This window comes from Cherax quadricarinatus, chromosome 51 (genome assembly GCF_038502225.1).
Source record: "Cherax quadricarinatus isolate ZL_2023a chromosome 51, ASM3850222v1, whole genome shotgun sequence".
Classification (NCBI taxonomy): domain Eukaryota; kingdom Metazoa; phylum Arthropoda; class Malacostraca; order Decapoda; family Parastacidae; genus Cherax; species Cherax quadricarinatus.
In genome coordinates this window covers 21530536-21552809 of record NC_091342.1, presented here as the reverse complement: position 1 = coordinate 21552809, position 22274 = coordinate 21530536, and the positions used below count along the sequence as shown (strand labels likewise).

The following is a 22274-nucleotide window of genomic DNA, read 5'->3' as shown; positions in this document are numbered from 1 at the left end:
TATACACTCAATAAAAATTGATGTAAATATGAGATTTGTTTACAAAGCAGCTCATTATTCATTCATTAGAGGTTCGCCGGTACTTCCGGCCCGGGTCTTCTCCATATGGTGACCCGGCTGTGGCCCCCGGTTGGGGGTGTCGTTCATCATCTTCTTTCTTGGGCCCTCCGGCTGGAGGGTAACATCATCTCTCTTGCGGCGACTCCCCGGAGGGGAGTGTCATCTCGCTTCTCATCTTCATCAGCAGGCGTCACTTGGTCTTCAGCAACAAAGCAGCTGTGTAGGTGGTGTCGGAAGAATTACGTTTTCTCTAGTCAAACACTGGGGGGTAACTGTAGAAAAATACTTTTCGTATGCCTTTACTCTATGTATAGCAATTCACGACCCTTGTGGGTTTAGTGCTTTTTATAATAAATAATAATTATTATTATTAATAATATTATTATTAATAATATTATTATTAATAATATTATTATTATTATTATTAATATTATTATCTTCATTCACTCTAAAAATGGTGTGTTGCTGTTTGTTTATTCTGAACTAACTTGTACAACTTGTACACAATGTAAGAGTATTTGTATTGTGAGGTAATTATTAAAATAAAAAGATATTGAGGTAAATGTTTTACAAACTCTTACAAATGGACGTGAATGAACTAAAAGTAGACACATATTAATACGCATTTATTTCGCCTAACCAAGTGATCGTCCACTACCTGTTCAGTTTGTGTTCTTACATTGTCTCAACTCTGTATCTCGTTCTCTCTCTCGTTTACTCTTTCGTTAACTAGTTGGCTCTCATTGACGATGGCGTCTAAGGTTAGCTGTAATAAAAAGAGAAGTCGTAAGCCTCTTGCTTTAAGTGCCAAGTTAGAGGATGATGGTGTGCCATTCTGATTTTATTCAATAAACACCCTGCCACTCACCTCTCACACATTAATATTAATATTTTAAGGTAAGTAATAAGTGTACTCTGTGTGTATCTTACCTTTTATTGTGTTTTTAATGCCTATTTCTATTGCTAACTTAATATAAGTTAGTGTAAACTTGTTGTCTGGCATTTATTGCATATTTTATATGCTCTGATAATAATACTTGTGGAGCCGGGTGGAGGGACAACATTACGTTTTCTCTGTTCAGCCATCAGAGAAAGCGTGCATGAATCTGCGTTTGGCCCAGCCACTTCCCCCACTCCGCTTTTGTTTACAATTTTCGGCATGAATTATTCATTACTTCTACCTTCGTTTATGATGGCATCTAAAGGTAGTTGTTAGAGATGATTAAATTCAGTGAACAAGGCATGTCGATGTTAATAATATGGCTCTGGGCCACAGTGTAGGTAGCCGGTAGGTGTAGCCCAGGCTACACCTACTGGCTACCTACACTGACTTTATACAAATAAATACTACTCACCTCTCTTCCTATATTAAGACTACACATATTTTAAGGTAAATAATGAGTGTACTGTATGTACATTTTACCTCTCTGGGATGTTTTAAATATCATATATTAAGTATGAGACGGGGAGCCAGTGCTACCTACACCTGGGCTACCTGCACCTGACTTCCTACAAATAAGTACTACTCGCCTCTCTCCCTACATTAAGATTACAAATACAGTGGAACCTCAAATATCAAACTTTCTTCGGTCCAGACGGCTGTTCGAGTGCCTTTACCGAATGAATTTATTCCCATCAGGAATAATGTAAATTAGATTAGTCCATTTCAGACCCTCAAAAATACACTTATAAAAGCGCTTACAAAAATACATTTACATAATTGGTCGTGTTGGAAGCAGTTCGATTTTTGAGGTTCCACTGTACTTTAAGATAAGTAATGAATTTACTGTGACTATCTTATTTTGTGTGTTTTTAATGCCTAGTTCTATTACTATCTTAATATAATTTAGTGTAAACTTGTTGTCTGGCATTTATATGCATTTATAAATGGAAAAAAATGGAGTTCTGTCTTCCAGCGATGTCTGCTTTCCGGCGACAGCCTGGAACCTAACCCGCCGTATAAGTGGGGTCCTACTCTACTACATATGTACAATCACTGAACACTTTCCTAGAACTGCTGCAGCTTGTGGAATTCTTTGAAACATGGGTGTATGCACAATGGTGTTTTACACTCCTCACACATAAAATGGGTGTCTCTGCGTTTTTGTGGGCATTTTGTGGTATGTGTACAGACATAACACTACTTCTGAGCATTTTTCTTGAAAGTAGTAGGAGGCTGTGGTATGGGGTAGTGATCACCAGGCCTCAGACGAGAGGGCATATGTTGATAATTTTGTGGGCGCTGGTCTATTGCAAGTGTTGTTCCTTGGTATTTGAATATTATTTGTCTGATAACTGACAAACAAAATTCACCATATTTGGGTTTGTTGTTGGTCTTCAACTTATACATATTATAAGCATTCAGCATGGAAATGTCAAGAAGATGGAAAAAGAGTTTTATGTACCACTTATAACTCTTGCAACCACAATCAGCAAACCCAATATGCATGTCACATTTGTCCACTAAACGCATACTGAGGTTGTAATCCATCACAGCTGTAGGTTTTACAATGGGTGCATTGGTCTCTCTATTCTGCTTGCCAGTGTCTACCATTTCGTGTTGGTGAACTGATGTCAACATTGTGACATCACGTTTGTCATGCATCCGAAATGCCATGATGTCATTGGCAGCAAACACCTGAACTTCACCTCTACATGTGCCTGTGTCGAACCTAGGCATATGTCTACGATTTCCACGCACTGTGCCACACACGTCTGTCATGTTCATTCGCAAGAAATCAGTGAGTAAAGGGCTTGTGTACCAGTTATCAGCATATAAAATATGCCCCTTACCAAGATATGGTTCCATCATTGCTCTAACCACATCACCAGAGATACCCAGTAACTTCCTGGTATCTTGCAATGTATTACTAACAGTGTACACAATTATATCCAAAACCAGACCACTTTTGCAATCACAGAGTACATACTGCTTGAACGACAGTCTGCCTTTGAACAAAATCAAAGACTCATCAATAACAAGCTTCCTGAAGGGATAAAAATACATACAACACTTTTGTTTCAGGTACATAAACACATTCCTGATCTTATATAACCGGTCGCTTCTGTCAGGTCTTGTTTTTTCTCAGAAGTGTAGCATACGTAACAGTAGCACAAATCGATTCACTGGTATAACGTCACCGAAAGCTAGGGTTGAAATCAGCCATCTGTCGACCAGTATGTGTTGACACTGTGCTTATACACATGTGGCATCAGCATTATTGTGGCAAAAAAAACAGATACTTCTCTGCTACAGTTGTGTCCTTCCACTGGTGTAGCCATGACTTTGTAAGTAAGTAAGTTACTTTGGTGAACTTACTTTGGTGAAAGAACTTACTTTGGTGAAAGAACTGTTTGCCATGGTGTACTCAAAGTATGTATTGCTTTCCCTGACAATGATGTCCATCAGGGGTTCATCGTAGAAAAACTGAAAGCATTCCAGTTCAGTGGCATTGTTCCCAAGTATACATGATGGCTGTATTCCACTTTGTATTTCATCAAAGTGATGGGGATTGGGAACAAAATTGTCACCTTGCTGCCAATCCCAGATGCAGTCTGCTGGTGGGTACTGGATATTTACAGGTACAGTAGTTGTGGTTGTGAAGGTTGTGGTTGTGCAGATTGTGGATGTTGTGGAAGTGTGGGAGTGGTTGAGGGTGGTTGTGCCTGTGCTGAGTTAGCAGCGTGGGTAGTAGCATGGCCCGCTGCTGGTGCCACATGACTCATGTCGCCACCACCACATGCTGTACCACACAAATTATTCATCCCCAATGTAACAATATCATCATCTTCACTATCAGTTCGTGGTGTAGGGCCACAGGATGTACTCTGTGATTTACTCCTTCCCCTTGGAACAGCATATGGCACACTACCAGAACGCATGCTGCATCGTACATACTGCCGCTTCACTGGAGAATATTCACCCTCACTGTCGCAACTAGAACTGCTTTCAACAGCTTGGAAATCACTATCACTATCACTTTCACATCTTAGTCCTGTACACAGGAAAATAGTTTCCTCTTTCGTCCTGGTACAAGTGAACGTGAATGAGACTGCCCAGCACCAAAGGTGGAAGGTTGTGGGTCATCTGGATTTTCATCATTAATTATGTTATCCTGGGCACTGCTTTCGGTCACACCCTCTCCAAAACCATGAAATTCACTTTCACTGGCACTTCCATCGCTGTTAGAGCTATCACTTGGGAACAAAAAACCTCCAATTCACCGAGGAGTGAGGTATGTACTTCTTACCGTGAGGCATGGTGAACAAGGACTACTGGAGTGGAGCTCCAACAATGCACCACTGCATCCCCGATTTTTTTCATAGTGCGCACACCCACCACGCAGACCCATTATCTCACATGTAGGTCTACCAGCTTTCTCCCGCTTGACTTGAGGCCGCAAGAATTTATGTGTATTAATACGTCAAACATGGTGGCTCGTAAGACGTATATATACGAACAAAACAGTTAAAGGGTTAAACTGGGAGTGAAATAAATGCACTGCAATGTGGGGACAACTGATGAGTCATGCACAGCATCTCCAAATTGTGCATGGTCTTGTACATTATACCTTCAAACAACTTGTCCAGTCACACATTACCTAGTCCTCCTTAATTAAAGGACAGGTGTAACATATCGACTTCTTTATTTTTCAACCGATTACGTTCATTTTTGGTGTACTATTAGAAGTTTATATCGAGTATCCTGTGCTGAAGTTTCAATCATATCGGCCAAAAAGGAAATGAAATATGCAAAATTTACGAGAAATTGCATTTGGCAGCGGAGCCCTACTCAGTGGTACTTGGAAAAGTGGTTTTGACACTTGCTGTTGATAGAACACTTCTAATTCCATCACTGTAAGTGTACCAATTCTAAAATAAACCTTAACTTCATGCTAAAAAAAATGAAGTTTCATAATTTTTTTGACATATTGGAAGATGTCGGTCTTGTTGCCCACATAAATCTAAAAATATTTGGGATAGTTCAGAAAGGTACACTCTACCTTGTAAAGCAATCATTCTCCTATGTTTGTTGTGAAAATCAAGTCAATTCAATCATAAATAAAGGTAGGTTGGCCCTAAATAGGTAAATAAGTTACTTTCGAGATACAGTGGACCCCCGCATACCTTTGGCATCACATACCGTTTATTCCGCATACCGCTCACTTTAATCGCAAAAATTCTGCCTCGCATACCGCTCAAAAACCCGCTCACCGCTGTTCGTCCGAGACGTGTCCAATGTGCGCCTTAGCCAGCCTCACATATTCCGCCGGTGGCATTGTTTACCAGCCAGCCTCCGCGGTAGCATCCAAGCATACAATCATAACATTTCGTATTATTACAGTGTTTTTGGTGATTTTATCTGGAAAATAAGTGACCATGGGCACCAAGAAAGCTTCTAGTGCCAACCCTACAGCAATAAGGGTGAGAATTACTATAGAGATGAAGAAAAAGATCATTGATAAGTATGAAAGTGGAGTGCGTGTCTCCGAGCTGGCCAGGTTGTATAATGAACCCCAATCAACATTCGCTACTATTGGTGGTACAGCTGCTGCTGCTGCTGCTGCTGCACTGTCAGCTGCTGCTGCTGCACTGTCAGCTGCTGCTGCACTGTCAGCTGCTGCTGCTGCTGTAGCATCGTCTGCTGCTGCTGCTGCTGGTGCTGCTGTAGCATCGTCTGCTGCTGCTGTAGCATCGTCTACTGCTGCTGTAGCACTGTTGTTCGTGTGGCTTATTGAGAATATACCAAGAAACAATTAACCCCAGAGGATTTGCCACCCAGGATAACCCAAAAAAGTCAGTGTCATCGAAGACTGTCTAACTTATTTCCATTGGGGTCCTTAATCTTGTCTCCCAGGATGCAACCCACACCAGTCGACTAACACCCAGGTGAACAGGGAAAAATGCCTGGAACTAGTGCTCATATTGGTGAATTTAAAGCCAGCAAAGGTTGGTTTGAGAGATTTAAGAATCGTAGTGACATACACAGTGTGATAAGGCCTGTTCTGGAAGAAAATGCCAAACAGGACCTACAGTACTCAGGAGGAAAAGGCACTCCCAGGACACAGTGTCTCATCAGTCATTGCTGCATCTTCAATAAAGGTAAGTGTCATTTATTCTTCATTTAGTAGACTAGTACATGCACAATATATACTGTGCATGTACTACTCTACTACTGTGCATGTATCCTTCTCTTTGTGTGTAGGAAAATGTATATTTCATGTGGTAAAAAAATTTTTTTCATACTTTTGGGTGTCTTGCACGGATTAATTTGATTTCCATTATTTCTTATGGGGAAAATTCATTCGCATACCGATTATTTCGCATACCAATGAGCCCTCTTGCACGGATTAAAATCGGTACGCAGGGGTCCACTGTATAGGCTGAAGCGCGCGGCACCCCAGGTGCCCGGGAAATAATTTTTTTTCCCTGAAAAATTCGCTTTATTTTACAATTTTTCCATGACCTACGAGTGTTTATTACAGTTAACCATTGTAAATCCGTTTTCTCTCATCACTGATGAGAGAATGGACCTTTCAGGGGATTCACCGATAGAAATTTTTTCCTCTGGGGCATCATCATATGCTATATATTATTTTTTAAGGTGTGCTTTTTATGTTTATATGCTATTATTATATTGCATTATGTCATAATAGATCAATTGTGATAGATAAATAAGCCTTATAATTGATATTAGCGTGGGTATGGAATATTTATGGAATATTTTCTTGGCTGGAGGTGTCGGCCATTTTGGGTACTATACCCAGGGTACCTGACTGGTTACTTGACCATATTAGCTCCGCCCGCTCTGGCATGATCTCAGATGGTGAATTTGTATTATATGAGACATAAAGATATAAGAAAACGATAAAAATAACACGGGGGAAAAACATAAACAATGCCGCGTCAGCGCTTGTTACGCAATATGACGCAAAGCGCTGTCGCCATGCCTGTTAGAAATGGCTGTAATTCCTTTTAGAAACATCGTACAAGGATAATAATTATACCAGAGTGTAGCCAGAAAGTTCAGCTATTTTTTGGTAACAATAACTCCATTTTCATACTTTTTCGAATTTTTTTTTTTTTTTGCTCCGCGCGCGTGAATTCCGGTCCCCCCTTATATATAAACAAAACAGTTAAAGGGTTAAACTGGGAGTGAAATAAATGCATTGCAATGTGGGGACAACTGATGAGTCGTGCACAGCATCTCCAAATTGTGAATGGTCTTGTACATTATACCTTCAAGCAACTTGTCCAGTCACACATGACCTAGTCCTCCTTAATATTTAGATTATGGAAGAAGGCCATTATTACTGAGCAATGTCATGTGTTCAATAAATGAACTTGCTGTCATGAAAGCAGTATGTTTCATTTCAAATACCATAGTTGACACATCAGTGGTAACATTAACTCAATCGTCGACTGGTTCAAAATTCAGGTATCAGTACCTATAAAATTATTCATCCTAAATATTTTTACAATATGCTACAAATTTACATTCTCATGATGCTAATGCCCTTCAAAGTTGCCTGACTGTGTTGAGAGGATCTTGATGGCTTCCCGCTCTCTTTTTCTTGATCACTTCCACACCCATTCTCATGCCACCGCTGTGTACACAGATGGCTCTAAGTCTTCAGACGGCGTCGGATTTGCAGCAGTGTTTCCGGACAGCGTCGTGCGGGGGCATTTACTATCTTCAGCTAGCATTTTTACTGCTGAACTGTATGCCATTCTTGTAGCACTTATTCGTATCGCATCTATGCCTGTGTCATCATTTGTAGTAGTCTCAGACTCCCTTAGTGCTCTACAGGCTATACGAAAATTTGATACATCTCATCCCCTAGTTCTCCGTATCCAACTTTGGCTACGCCGTATCTCTACCAAACATAAAGATATTGTTTTTTGTTGGGTCCCTGGTCATGTGGACGTACAGGGCAATGAACAGGCAGACACTGCTGCGCGGTCAGCAGTACATGACCTACCAATTTCCTATCGAGGTGTTCCATTTCTGGACTATTTTGCTGCAACAGCTACCCACCTTCGCACCCGTTGGCAGCAACGTTGGTCAACTCTGCTCGGTAACAAACTTCATTCTATTAAACCGAGCATAGGTTACTGGCCGTCTTCTTGTCATCAGTGCCGAGGTTGGAAGACCACTCTCTCCCGCCTTCGCATTGGCCACACTCGTCTTACTCATGGGTATCTCATGGAGAGGCACCCTGTTCCTCTCTGTGAGCAGTGTCAAGTTCCAGTATCGATTAGCCACATTCTGTTAGACTGCCCTCTCTATCAACGAGCACGCAGAATTTACCTCCAACGTCGTCTTCGTTCTACTACTCTCTCTTTACCTTCCCTTCTTGCTGATGGACCCTCCTTTAATCCTGACTCTCTCATTGACTTCTTGACAACGACTGATTTACTCCACAAACTCTGATGATACTTTTCGCACTCCCCTCAACCCTTTCTAGTTCAGTCTCTTGCTGCCCCTTACCCTTTCACCATCCACTACCCTGCTGTCATCCGTAACCTATTACTCATCCATCTCCCTTTTGCCACCTGATGCCCTCGCTTCCTTCCTGCCCTGCAGCGCTGTATAGTCCTTGTGGCTTAGCGCTTCTTTTTGATTATAATAATAATAATTGATCTAAGGAACTAAACCTGAGGCTCTCCTTCCTTGAACTTTAATACCTCCCATTCTGCCAGATTCTATTGACCCTTACAGCTTGGTGCTTTCATGGATGATGATGATGATGATGATGATGATGATGATGATGATGATGATGATGATGATGATGATGATGATGATGATGATGATGATGATGATGATGATGATGATGATGATGATGATGATGATGATGATGATGATGATGATGATGATGATGATGATGATGATGATGATGATGATGATGATGATGATGATGATGATGATGATGATGATGATGATGATGATGATGATGATGATGATGATGATGATGATGATGATGATGATGATGATGATGATGATGATGATGATGATGATGATGATGATGATGATGATGATGATGATGATGATGATGTAGTAGTAGTAGTAGTAATAATAGTAATAATAATAGTAATAGTAATACTGATAGTAATAATAGTAGTAATAATAGTAATAATAGTAGTAATAATAGTAGTAATAATAGTAGTAGTAACAATAGTAGTAATAGTAGTAATAATAATAGTGATAATAATAGTGATAATAATAGTGATAATAATAGTAATAACAGTAATAATAATAATAATAATAATAATAATAATAATAATAATAATAATAATAATAATACCTGCAGTTATAAATATCTGATAGGCCATAGGCATACACTGTGGCCTATCAAATATTTATAACTAAAAAAAATCTAGTAGCCTCCTGCCAACAGGGTGTTACACTGGCAATGAGATACAACTTTTGTCCTGCATTTTTCACTTATTTTGATAAAGCAATTCTGGAATTCAGCTAAATTATTCTATAGCTAATAAATCAGCAGAATATTTTCTTAAAGAAATGTTAGCAAATCATATTGTTATACAAAAACTATTGCAGATATACAGTGAAAGCTACTTACATGTCTATGAAATCTAGGCTTTAAAAGTGTTAAGATATTACTTTGCCACATTTAAGTTAAAATCACATTGATATATATATACATGTAATAAATGTTTCATTGCATTAAACTGTTACGAGATTCCAATATTTATTAGAATATTATTAGAATGGTTTCTCTTGGTATTCTCTGAAAGAAAGTCCTGCACAAGGCATTATATGGTTTGCAAATAAGAGAGAGAGTTTATTATTATTTTTTTTACTAATACATTGGCCAATTCCCACCAAGGCAGGGTGGCCCGAAAAAGAAAAACTTTCATCATTCACTCCATCACTGTCTGGCCAGAGGGGTGCTTTACACTACAGTTATAAAATTGCAACATAAACACCCCTCCTTCAGAGTGCAGACACTGTACTTCCCTTCTCCAAATCTCAAGTCCAGCCTGCCAGTTTCCCTGAATCCCTCCATAAATGTTACTTTGCTCACACTCCAACAGCATGTCAAGTATTAAAAACCATTTGTCTCCATTCACTCCTATCAAACACACTCACGCATGCTTGCTGGAAGTCCAAGCCCCTCCACACAAAACCTCCTTTACCCCCTCCCTCCAACCTTTCCTAGGCCGACCCCTACCCCACCTTCTCTCCACTACACAAATATACGCTCTCGAAGTCGTTCTGTTTCGATCCATTCTCTCTACATGTCCGAACCACCTCAACAACCCTTCCTCAGCCCTCTGAACAACAGTTTTGGCAATCCCGCACTTGCTCCTAACTTCCAAACTACGAATTCTCTGCATTATATTCACACCACACATTGCCCTCAGACATGACATCTCCACTGCCTCCAACTTTCTCCTTGCTGTAACATTCATCACCCATGCTTCACATCCATATAAGAGCATTGGTATAACTATACTCTCATATCTTCCCCTCTTTGCTTCCAAGGACAAAGTTCTTTGTCTCCACAGATGCCACAGTGCACCACTCACCCTTTTCCCCTCATCAATTCTATGATTTACCTCATCTTTCATAGACCCATCTGCTGACATGTCCACTCCCAAATATCTGAATTCCTTCACCTCCTCCATACTCTCTCCCTCCAATCTGATATCCAATCTTTCATCACCTAATCTTTTTATCCTCATAGCCTTACTCTTTCCTATATTCACTTTTAGTTTTCTTCTTTTACATACCCTACCAAATTCATCCACCAACCTCTGCAACTTCTCTTCAGAATCTCCCAAAAGCACAGTGTCATTAGCAAAAAGCAACTGTGACAACTCTCACTTTGTGTTTGATTCTTTACCTTTTAACTCCACACCTCTTGCCAAGACCCCTGCATTCACTTCTCTTACAACCCCAACTATAAATATATTGAACAACCACAGTGACATCACACATCCTTGTCTAAGACCTACATTTACTGGGAAATAATCTCCCTCTTTCCTACATACTGTAACCTGAGCCTCACTATCCTCGTAAAAACTATTCACTGCTTTCAGTAACCTACCTCTTATACCATATACCTGCAACATCTGCCACACTGCCCCTCTATCCACCCTGTCATATGCTTTTCCATATCCATAAATGCCACAAATACCTCTTAACCGTTATCTAAATACTGTTCACCTATATGTTTCACTGCAAACACTTGGTCTACACACCCCCTACCCTTCCTAAAGCCTCCTTGTTCACGTTCTATCCTGTTCTCCATCTTACTCTTAATTCTTTCAATAACTCTATCATACACTTTACCATGTATACTCAACAGACTTATTCCCCTATAATTTTTACACTCTCTTTTGTCCCCTTTGTCTTCATTCAAAGGAGCTATGCATGCTCTCTGCTAATCCCTAGGTACATTACCCTCTTTCATACATTTACTAATAAAAACACTAACCACTCCAAAACTATATCCCCACCTGCTTTTTAACATTTCTATCTTTATCCCATCAACCCCAACTGCTTTACCCCCTTTCATTCTACTCAGTGCCCCATGCACTTCCCCCACACTCACAACTGGTTCTTCCTCACTGCTATAAGATGTTATTCCTCCTTGCCCTGTACACGAAATCACAGCTTCCTTATCTTCATCAATGTTTAATAATTCCTCTCCATCGTCCCAATGCCTCTAACTCTCCATTTAATAACTCCTTCCCTAGGCTTATTAGTCTCACTCCAAAACTTTTTCTCATTTTCAACAAAATTTGTTGATAATTTCTCAACCACCCTCTCATTTATTCTCTTTTTACAATGCTTTACCACTCTCTTAACCTCTCTTTTTCTTTCCATATGCTCCTCCCTCCTTGCATCACTTCTACTAAGTAAAAACCTCTCATATGTTAACTTTTTCTCTCTTACTACTCTCTCTATATCATTCCATCAATCGCTCTTCTTCCCTCCCTCACCCACTTTCCTGTAACCACAAACTTCTGCTGAATACTCTAACACCATTCTTAAACTTACCCCATACATCTTCCTTCCCATTGCCTATACTCTCACTAGCCCATCTGTCCTCCAACAGTTGTTTATATCTTACCCCAACTTCCTCCTTCTTTAGTTTATAAATCTTCACTTCTCTCTTATTTGCTGTTTCCATTCTCCTTGTATCCCATCTACCTTTTACTCTCACTATAGCTACAACTAAAAAGTGATCTGATATATCTGTGGCCCCTCTACAAATATGTACATCCAGAAGTCTTTCCAACTGTTTTTTATGTACCAATACCTACCAGTACCAACAAACTAATGTCATTTCGCCCTACATCATACCTTGTATACTTATTTATCCTCTTTTTTCTTAAAATATGTGTTACCTGTAACCAAACCCCTTTCTATACAAAGTTCAATCAAATGCTCCCCATTATCATTTACACCTATCACCCCAAACTTACCTACCACACCCTTTCTAATTGCTTCTCCTACTTTACCATTTAGGTCCCCTACCACAATTACTCTTGGCTCAAAAGTTCCTGCACACTCGCTTAACATCTTCTCTAGGTGCATACACACTTATTATGACCCACTTTTCACATCCGACCCTTATTTTAATCCACATAATCCTTGAATTTATACATTTATATTCCCTCTTCTCTCTCCATAACTGATCCTTCAACATTATTGCTACCCCTTCCTTAGCTCTAACTCTCTCAGATACTCCTGACTTAATCCCATTTATTTCTCCCCACTGAAACTTCCCTACCCCCTTCACCTTTGTTTTGCTTAAGGCTAGGACATCCAACTTCTTTTCATTCATAACATTAGCAATTATCTCTTTCTTATCATCTGCACTACATCCACACACATTCAAACCTCCCAATTTTATATAGTTTTTCTTTTCCTCATTTTTAGTAGTTTATACAGGAGAAGGAGTTACTAGCCCATTGTTCCCGGCATTTAGTCGCCTCTTACGATATGCATAGCTTACGGAGGAAGAATTCTGTTCCACTTCCATTGGGAAGTGGAACAGAATCTTCAAAGACAAAATCAAAGACAAAATCTTCAAAGACCTAAGTGCTTAATTAAGTGCAGCTTTAAATAAAATAAAATCAAAAGTTAGCAAAGTGTACATACTCTCTGAGGGCATCAGCAGAGGATGGAGGTTGATCATCCGTGTCTTGTACAGGTGTCTGGGGATGTGATCGACGGTTACGTCCATCTCTGGCTGTATACGCTTCTTGGGCTTCTTGAATGTGCCGGAACCATCTATAAAAAAAATATTTTTTATCAGATTACAGTACTGTATATAGAAATAAAATACGTACTGTAAAAATATTAATAATAATACCAAGACAAAGATGAGCAACTGTTGGTGGGGCCACAACCAACATAACACCCTATAAATTTTGCAGCTTTTTGCTCAATATAACATGGTTAGCCTTCTCCTGGTAATTGGGGGTTGCCTCCTGTTACAAATTTATTCCCTAAGGAATGATCTCTAGGAATTTTGCATATGCACATCTTATCTTGTAATGCATATTAATTTCCATTGGATTTAACACTTTATTTTATATTATTTATGAAGGGATTCAGGGAAACTGGCAGGCCGGACTTGAATCCAGGAGATGGGAAGTACAGTGCCTGCACTCTGAAGGAGGGGTGTTAATGTTGCACTTATATAACTGTAGTGTGAGCACACCTCTGGCAACACAGTGATGGAGTGAATGATGAAAGTTTTTCTTTTTTCGGGCCCCCCTGCCTTGGTGGGAGACAGCCGATGTGTTAATAATAATAAAATAAAAAAAATTCATTAGTCTAGCATTATTTTTAACTTTTTTCTGTTATGAATAATAATGCAATCATTTATTTTCTTTACACTTTTACTTAACCTCTTAATTGTGCCCAACATACTAGTACGAAGATGTCAATGTGTGTGATACACTAGCATGCATGATTTTGTCATATCTTCAAATCTGCCACCTGCCAATGTTTTTGACATCACAACTCTGAGTCATCTACAATCTCTTAAGGGGCACGTAAGTGCCACCGTCTTCTAATAACATGTTCATTTTTTCACTATAATCTACCTTGTCCTTAATTACTATCGTATTTGCTTTGTCTGTTTCATAAAGTGAAGTCTAGGATCTTTCCTTAATTAACTTATACCATGAATTAAGGAAAGATCCTAGACTTCACCTTACAAAACAGACAAAACAAATGCAATAATAATTATAGACAAGGTAGATTATAGTGGAAAAATGAACATGTTACGAACATGTTACGTGGCTTTGGAAAAAATCTGAGACAAGTTAATTAAGTCCACACAGAGCATCATAGTTAACAGGTGATGGCAATGTATTCAACATACTAATACACCTAACTAGCATAAGTAAAAACTTTAATCAAAATCTATTGTTCCACCACCAGCTTCCTTACCAGGGTGGAACTGGCAGGCAGATGACTTACTGTGAATTTATTACAATATCATGATACTAGCAGTGAAATTCAGCCACAAATCACATGTAGATTTAAGCCAAGATAACTCAAAAGCCAAGCAATGTGACTTATTTCCATGTTTTGATGAGTATTACACACAAACAAATGTAATATCATAAGATTTTCTTTTAAATGTGTGTTTTACAACCCTCTGGAAGGCCCACAGGAGTTATGGATAATTTTTGTATAACCCAGGATATTCTCTGGAGCTTAAATATAAAACATTAGTAATTTAACTACAATAACCATATACATGTACATAGTGTGACTTATTTGTGTACATACAGTGACTTATTTTTGTTTTGAGGAGTATTTATTACATAATGAAACAATGTACATAATATCATTAAGCATTCCTTATACATAGTGTAATGAGACCAAAGCAGTAAAAAATAGAATAAGAACACTTATTTGCATCAATTTACACTGTATACGTGTATTCTATGTGGAGCTATGTCGGGCTAAGCATTTCCCCATGGAAATGCTAAAACACCCTGAAACACATCTGATATCATAAGACTAGTGTATATAGTGTTAAACATTAAAAGCTATTTAAAAACTGTAAAAGCAATTAAAAAAATTAAAAACAATCATAATCTGGCGTGAAAAATTGTAAAACATAAATATCGCTGATGCATTTTTGCTGCTGCTGACAAGGAGAGGTAATTTTTTCACTAACTGCAACACACCATAAAATCGTAAGCTTTAATCAGATTCCATTCAATTCAATCCTATTGGATTCATAAAAATGCACGCTTTCATATACAGTGGAACCTTGACTTACGAGTGTCCCAACTTATGAGTTTTTTGAGATAGGAGCCATCCCTGGGTCGATTTTTTTGCCGAGTTATTTTCGAGTTAGGAGCCAGCTCCCTCCTCCCTCTCACCCCAAAACCTGGACACCTCGCTTGTTTATCTATGATTTCATGCTTTAATTCCATGGATATCATTCTATTTTTCTTCTCAGAAATAATAATACTAATATTATTAGTCAAGTCACTCAGTAAGTCAATCAAGTCACTCAGTAATTCAGTCAAGTAAGTCAGTAAGTCAAGTAAGTCAGTAAGTCAAGTCATTCAGTAAGTCAGATCACTCAGTAAGTCAGTCTAGTCACTCAATAAGTCAGTCAAGTCACTCAGTAAGTCAGTCTAGTCAATCAGTAAGTCAGTCAAGTCACTCAGTAAGTCAGTCAAGTCACTCAGTAAGTCAGTCAAGTCACTCAGTCAGTCAAGTCATTCAGTCAGTCAAGTCATTCAGTAAGTCAGTCAAGTCGCTCAGTAAGTCATTCAGTCAGGTCACTCAGTCAGTCAAGTCATTCAGTCAGTCAAGTCACTCAGTAAGTCAGTCACACAAACTCATGTAAACCTTTTTTCTGTGTACAAAGTAACACTTCAGTTACGGGTACAGGTTATCTCTTGTTTAATATCTTTATTAATTCCAAGACTTAGTGCTTATACCTCTTCGTGCCACTTTCAGCAACACTGGTATGGCTACTGGGTGCCACTTTCAGCAACACTGGTATGGCTACTGGGTGCCACTTTCAGCAACACTGGTATGGCTACTGGGTGTCACTTTCAGCAACACTGGTATGGCTACTGGGTGCCACTTTCAGCAACACTGGTATGGCTACTGGGTGCCACTTTCAGCAACACTGGTATGGCTACTGGGTGCCACTTTCAGCAACACTGGTATGGCTACTGGGTGCCACTTTCAGCAACACTGGTATGGCTACTGGGTGTCACTGTCAGCAACACTGGTATGGTTACTGGCCATACTGGCCATGGTTGGTTTGGTTTGTTTGCAATCGTGTCATTACGATTTCTTGAGTCATGGCTACTGGGTGTCATGACTGCTTGGCAGATACAAGATCTAGTAATTCAAATATAACACAACTTACAAACACAGCTGCCTTGAAGGAGAGAATGACCGAACATGTATGAGTTAGGAATGTTGGGATGGTGTTGGGGAGTGGTAGGGGATGGTGGAGGGGGGTGTCGGAGAATGGTAGGGGATGGTGGGGGTGGGAGTGGTGTCGGGGAATGGTAGGGGATGGTGGGGGTGGTGTCGGGGAGTGGTAGGGGATGGAGGAGGGGGGTGTCGGAGAGTGGTTTTACCTGGAGTTTACCTGGAGAGAGTTCCGGGGGTCAACGCCCCCGCGGCCCGGTCTGTGACCAGGCCTCCTGGTGGATCAGAGCCTGATCAACCAGGCTGTTGCTGCTGGCTGCACGCAAACCAACGTACGAGCCACAGCCTGGCTGATCAGGAACTGACTTTAGGTGCTTGTCCAGTGCCAGCTTGAAGACTGCCAGGGGTCTGTTGGTAATCCCCATTATGTATGCTGGGAGGCGGTTGAACAGTCTCGGGCCCCTGACACTTATTGTATGGTCTCTTAACGTGCTAGTGACACCCCTGCTTTTCATTGGGGGGACGTTGCTTTGTCTGCCAAGTCTTTTGCTTTCGTAGTGAGTGATTTTCGTGTGTAAGTTCGGTACTAGTCCCTCTAGGATTTTCCAGGTGTATATAATCATGTATCTCTCCCTCCTGCGTTCCAGGGAATACAGGTTTAGGAACCTCAAGCACTCCCAGTAATTGAGGTGTTTTATCTCCGTTATGCGCGCCGTGAAAGTTCTCTGTACATTTTCTAGGTCGGCAATTTCACCTGCCTTGAAAGGTGCTGTTAGTGTGCAGCAATATTCCAGCCTAGATAGAACAAGTGACCTGAAGAGTGTCATCATGGGCTTGGCCTCCCTAGTTTTGAAGGTTCTCATTACCCATCCTGTCATTTTTCTAGCAGATGCGATTGATACAATGTTATGGTCCTTGAAGGTGAGATCCTCCGACATGATCACTCCCAGGTCTTTGACGTTGGTGTTTCGCTCTATTTTGTGGCCAGAATTTGTTTTGTACTCTGATGAAGATTTAATTTCCTCATGTTTACCATATCTGAGTAATTGAAATTTCTCATCGTTGAACTTCATATTGTTTTCTGCAGCCCACTGAAAGATTTGGTTGATGTCCGCCTGGAGCCTTGCAGTGTCTGCAATGGAAGACACTGTCATGCAGATTCGGGTGTCATCTGCAAAGGAAGACACGGTGCTGTGGCTGACATCCTTGTCTATGTCGGATATGAGGATGAGGAACAAGATGGGAGCGAGTACTGTGCCTTGTGGAACAGAGCTTTTCACCGTAGCTGCCTCGGACTTTACTCTGTTGACGACTACTCTCTGTGTTCTGTTAGTGAGGAAATTATAGATCCATCGACCGACTTTTCCTGTTATTCCTTTAGCACGCATTTTGTGCGCTATTACGCCATGGTCACACTTGTCGAAGGCTTTTGCAAAGTCTGTATATATTACATCTGCATTCTTTTTGTCTTCTAGGGGTGGTGTCAGGGAGTGGAAGGGGATGGTCGGGGTAGTGTCGGGGAGTGGTAGGGGATGGTGGGGGTGGTGTTGGGAGTGGTAGGGGATGGTGGGGGGTGTCGGGGAGTGGTACGGGATGGTGGGGGGTGTCGGGGAGTGGTAGGGGATGATGGGGGGTGTCGGGGAGTGGTAGGGGATGGTGGGGGTGTCGGGGAGTGGAAGTGGATGGTTAGGGGTGGTGTCGGGGAGTGGTAGGGGATGTGTCAGGGAGTGGTAGGGGATAGTGGGGTAGTGTTGGGAGTGGTAGGGGATGGCGGGGTTGTGTCGGGGTGATGTAGGGGATGGTGGGGTTGTGTGGGGGGTGGTAGGGGATGGCGGGGTTTTGTCGGGGTGTGGTAGGGGATGGTGGGGTAGTGTTGGGAGTGGTAGGGGATGGTGGGGGTGTTGGGGAGTGGTAAGGGATGGTGCGGGGTGTCGGGGAGTGGTAGGGGATGGTGGGGGTGTCGGGGAGTGGTAGGGGATGGTGGGGGGTGTCGGGGAGTGGTAGTGGATGGTGAGGGATGGTGTCGGGGAGTGGTAGGGGATGGTGGTGGGTGGTGTTGGGAGTGGTAGTAGGGGATGGTGGGGGGTGGTGTTGGGAGTGGTAGTAGGGGATGGTGGGGGGTGGTGTTGGGAGTGGTAGTAGGGGATGGTGGGGTGGTGTCGGGGAGTGGTAGGGGTGGTGTCGGAGAGTGGTGGGGGTGGTGTCGGGGAATGGTAGGGGATGGTGGGGGTGTCGGGGAGTGGTAGGGGATGTGGGGTTGGTGTCGGGGAGTGGTAGGGGATGGTGGGGTGGTGTCGGGGAGTGGTAGGGGATGGTGGGAGTGGTGTCGGGGAGTGGTAGGGGATGGTGGGGTGGTGTCGAGGAGTTGTAGGGGATGGTGGGGTGGTGTCGGGGAGTGGTAGGGGATGGTGGGGATGGTGTCGGGGAGTGGCAGGGAATGGTGGGGTGTGGTGTCGGGGAGTGGTAGGGGATGGTGGGGTGGTGTAGGGGTGTGGTTGGGGATGGTGGGGTGGTGTCGGGGAGTGGTAGGGGATGGTGGGGTGGTGTCGGGGAGTGGTAGGGGATGGTGGGGGTGGTGTCGGGGGCGGGGTGGTAGGGGATGGTAGGGGATGGTGGGGGTGGTGTCGGGGGCGGGGCGGTAGGGGGGGCTCCCCGGCTGCTCTACAACAAGGTGGCCGCTTGAGCAAAAGATTTTTTTTTTTCCTTCCCACAAACTGAACCATGTTAAATTAATTATACAACTTGTTACATAAAATTGTGCAGCAATTCTTCAATGGCGGTCTACTGTATTATTATAATAACGATAGAGCTTCAGTTCCCTAAATTAATAATAATAATATTATAACGATAGAGCTTCAGTTCCCTAAATTAATAATAATAATATTATTATAACGATAGAGCTTCAGTTCCCTAAATTAATAATAATAATATTATTATAACGATAGAGCTTCAGTTCCCTAAATTAATAATAATAATATTATTATAACGATAGAGCTTCAGTTCCCTAAATTAATAATAATAATGCATAATACCTACGTAATAATAATTCAGAGTGCTTCTGCTAGTTGGCACAGCAGGTAAGCAGTAAACATGTTTACATCCCTGTGGGGGCAGTTCTCTCGTAATTGTTTGCATTTTTTACAGTCACTTCGCGAAATTTCTTTTATCTAACCATGGGTCCTAGTGATCTACTGCAGTTAGCCTCAAAAATACTCCGTTTTCTCTTACAGTAAGAACATGGGAAGATACTATAGTCAAATAGTGATAGAAATGGCTGACGCTTCTTCCGCTGCTGCCTCTGCCACCACTATGGTCTATTTTATTCATTCTAGAGTATATATCATGTTTCTGTGCTAATTATATTGTTTATTATGTCATACTAGATGAATTGTGATAGATAAATAAGCGGTACAATTGATAATAGCGTCACATTCAAGTATTTTTTCTCGTCTCTCCAGTGCAGGAACGAATTAATTAATGGCTTTTCAATTAATTTAAATGAGGAAAATTAATTTGATATACGAGTAAATCGAGTTATGAGCTAGCTCCTGGAACGGATTAAACTCGTAAGTCAAAGTTCCACTATATATATATTTTATTATCACACTGGCCGATTCCCACCAAGGCAGGGTGGCCCAAAAAAGAAAAACTTTCACCATCATTCACTCCATCACTGTCTTGCCAGAAGGGTGCTTTACACTACAGTTTTTAAACTGCAACATTTACACCCCTCCTTCAGAGTGCAGGCACTGTACTTCCCATCTCCAGGACTCAAGTCCGGCCTGCCGGTTTCCCTGAACCCCTTCATAAATGTTACTTTGCTCACACTCCAACAGCACGTCAAGTATTAAAAACCATTTGTCTCCATTCACTCCTATCAAACACGCTCACGCATGCCTGCTGGAAGTCCAAGCCCCGCGCACACAAAACCTCCTTTACCCCTTCCCTCCAACCTTTCCTAGGCCGACCCCTACCCCGCCATCCTTCCACTACAGACTGATACACTCTTGAAGTCATTCTGTTTCGCTCCATTCTCTCTACATGTCCGAACCACCTCAACAACCCTTCCTCAGCCCTCTGGACAACAGTTTTGGTATATATATATATATATATATATATATATATATATATATATATATATATATATATATATATATATATATATATATATATCGTGCCGAATTGGCAGAACTTGCGATCTTGACTTAAACAGCAACGCTCATCTTGCCATATAGGACAAGTGAAAATTTGTGTATGCAATAATTTCGCCAAAACCATTCTGAACCTAACGGAAAAAAATTATTTCACTGTTTAGTATTAACTTACTGTAAACAAATCTAAAATATATATAGTAGGGTTAGGCTAAAATAAATTGTTCTTGTTATAATAAGGTTAGGTAAGTTTTCTAAGATTCTTTTGGTGCAAAATTAAAAAATTTTACATTAACATTAATGAAAAAAATGTATCTTTAAACGTATAAGAGAAAATTTTAGAAAGGACTTAATTTTAAATGAGTTCTTGCTAATTGACCAGTTACATATTCGGCACAATATATATATATATATATATATATATATATATATATATATATATATATATATATATATATTATATACATGCCATACATAGGATTTTTTTCTGGGTATGCCACAATTAATACGTTCAAAGGGACAGAAGTAAAAATGGAACTTTTTAACATTTTGTGAAGATTAATTTTGAAACCTAACATCTCCATTTACCTTCACTTAACCCATTTATAGTCTGATATAATTTTAATCCTTTCAATGTCTCCCAAATAGATCAATGATTTTCACGCAAGCGTCACGTAAATTTATGTTATAAGTACAGTGCCTTCAAAAATGCGACAAGAGGAAAATATTAGCCTAGACATGAGAGAATGGGTCTGTGGTGGTGTGCATAGTATACAATTTGCTCCATTCAGTGCATGATAGGTAAAGCAAACCTCTGGCCTTGTGTTCGGCATAAAATAATGACTCTCAAATGTTATCTTGGGTAGTTTTATGAATTTTATTGGCTGTTTCTTGGTATCAATTAATACAATGGAAGACATACTAGTGAAATATGCATCATTTTGGTCAGTTTCAAACCAAGAGCAGCTTGAAATAAGCCTCAAAGTAGCAAAAGTATTAGATTTTTAGTGGTTTTCCTCAGCAAGGGCAAGCCCCCCCCCCCATTTATTTTAACTCTTTCACTGTCTCTTACATGGATCTACATTACTAATCCCAGTGTTGCTCATGTAGATCTATGTTTTTAGTTCAGCTCACTCAGATAAAGCTATGCATTGTAAATTTTGGTCTTAACGTGGCAGAATGGGTCTATGTGGTGAGGATGGTGGTGGTGGTGGTGAAGGGAAGGAGGGGTAGAGGTAGTCGAGAGGTTTAGTTAACTACCTTCAAATACATATTTAGAACTTCGAGGCATTCCCAGTAGTAATGTAAATTTTACTGGTTCTGTGCAGGCCATACATGATATCTCTATTGCAGTTCTGATATCTCTCTTGCTCTGAATGAGGCCATCATCAGTGAACAACGAAAGGGATAGTGTGGTTAGGGTGGGAAGGATGTGGTTGGGGAGTGGGTGAGGGAAGGGAGAAGAGTTTGGTGAACTAGGGTCAGATTATTATTATAATCAAGGGGGAAGCGCTAAACCCGGAGGATTATACAGCGCCTGGGGGGGATGTGGAAGGCATTCAGGCTTAATTCGGGGAACTGGAGCACAGATCCAATTCCCTAAATCAAGAGCCCCTCATCAACATCAAGGAACCTTCCTTGAGGGGAACTAGGGTCAG

General features: G+C 40.9%; 1 protein-coding gene across 4 annotated transcripts in view; it reads right to left on the bottom strand.

Annotated features, from left to right (window-relative positions):
* LOC128694634 (rho guanine nucleotide exchange factor 11) overlaps positions 1 to 22274 on the bottom strand; it is a 542499-nt gene that overhangs the window by 71069 nt on the left and 449156 nt on the right. For all 4 annotated transcript variants that reach the window (XM_070095945.1, XM_070095944.1, XM_070095946.1 and 1 more), the window contains one exon: positions 13199 to 13330. In XM_070095945.1, coding sequence (XP_069952046.1) covers positions 13199 to 13330 — 132 coding nt within the window. The remainder of the gene's footprint in view (positions 1 to 13198; positions 13331 to 22274) is intronic.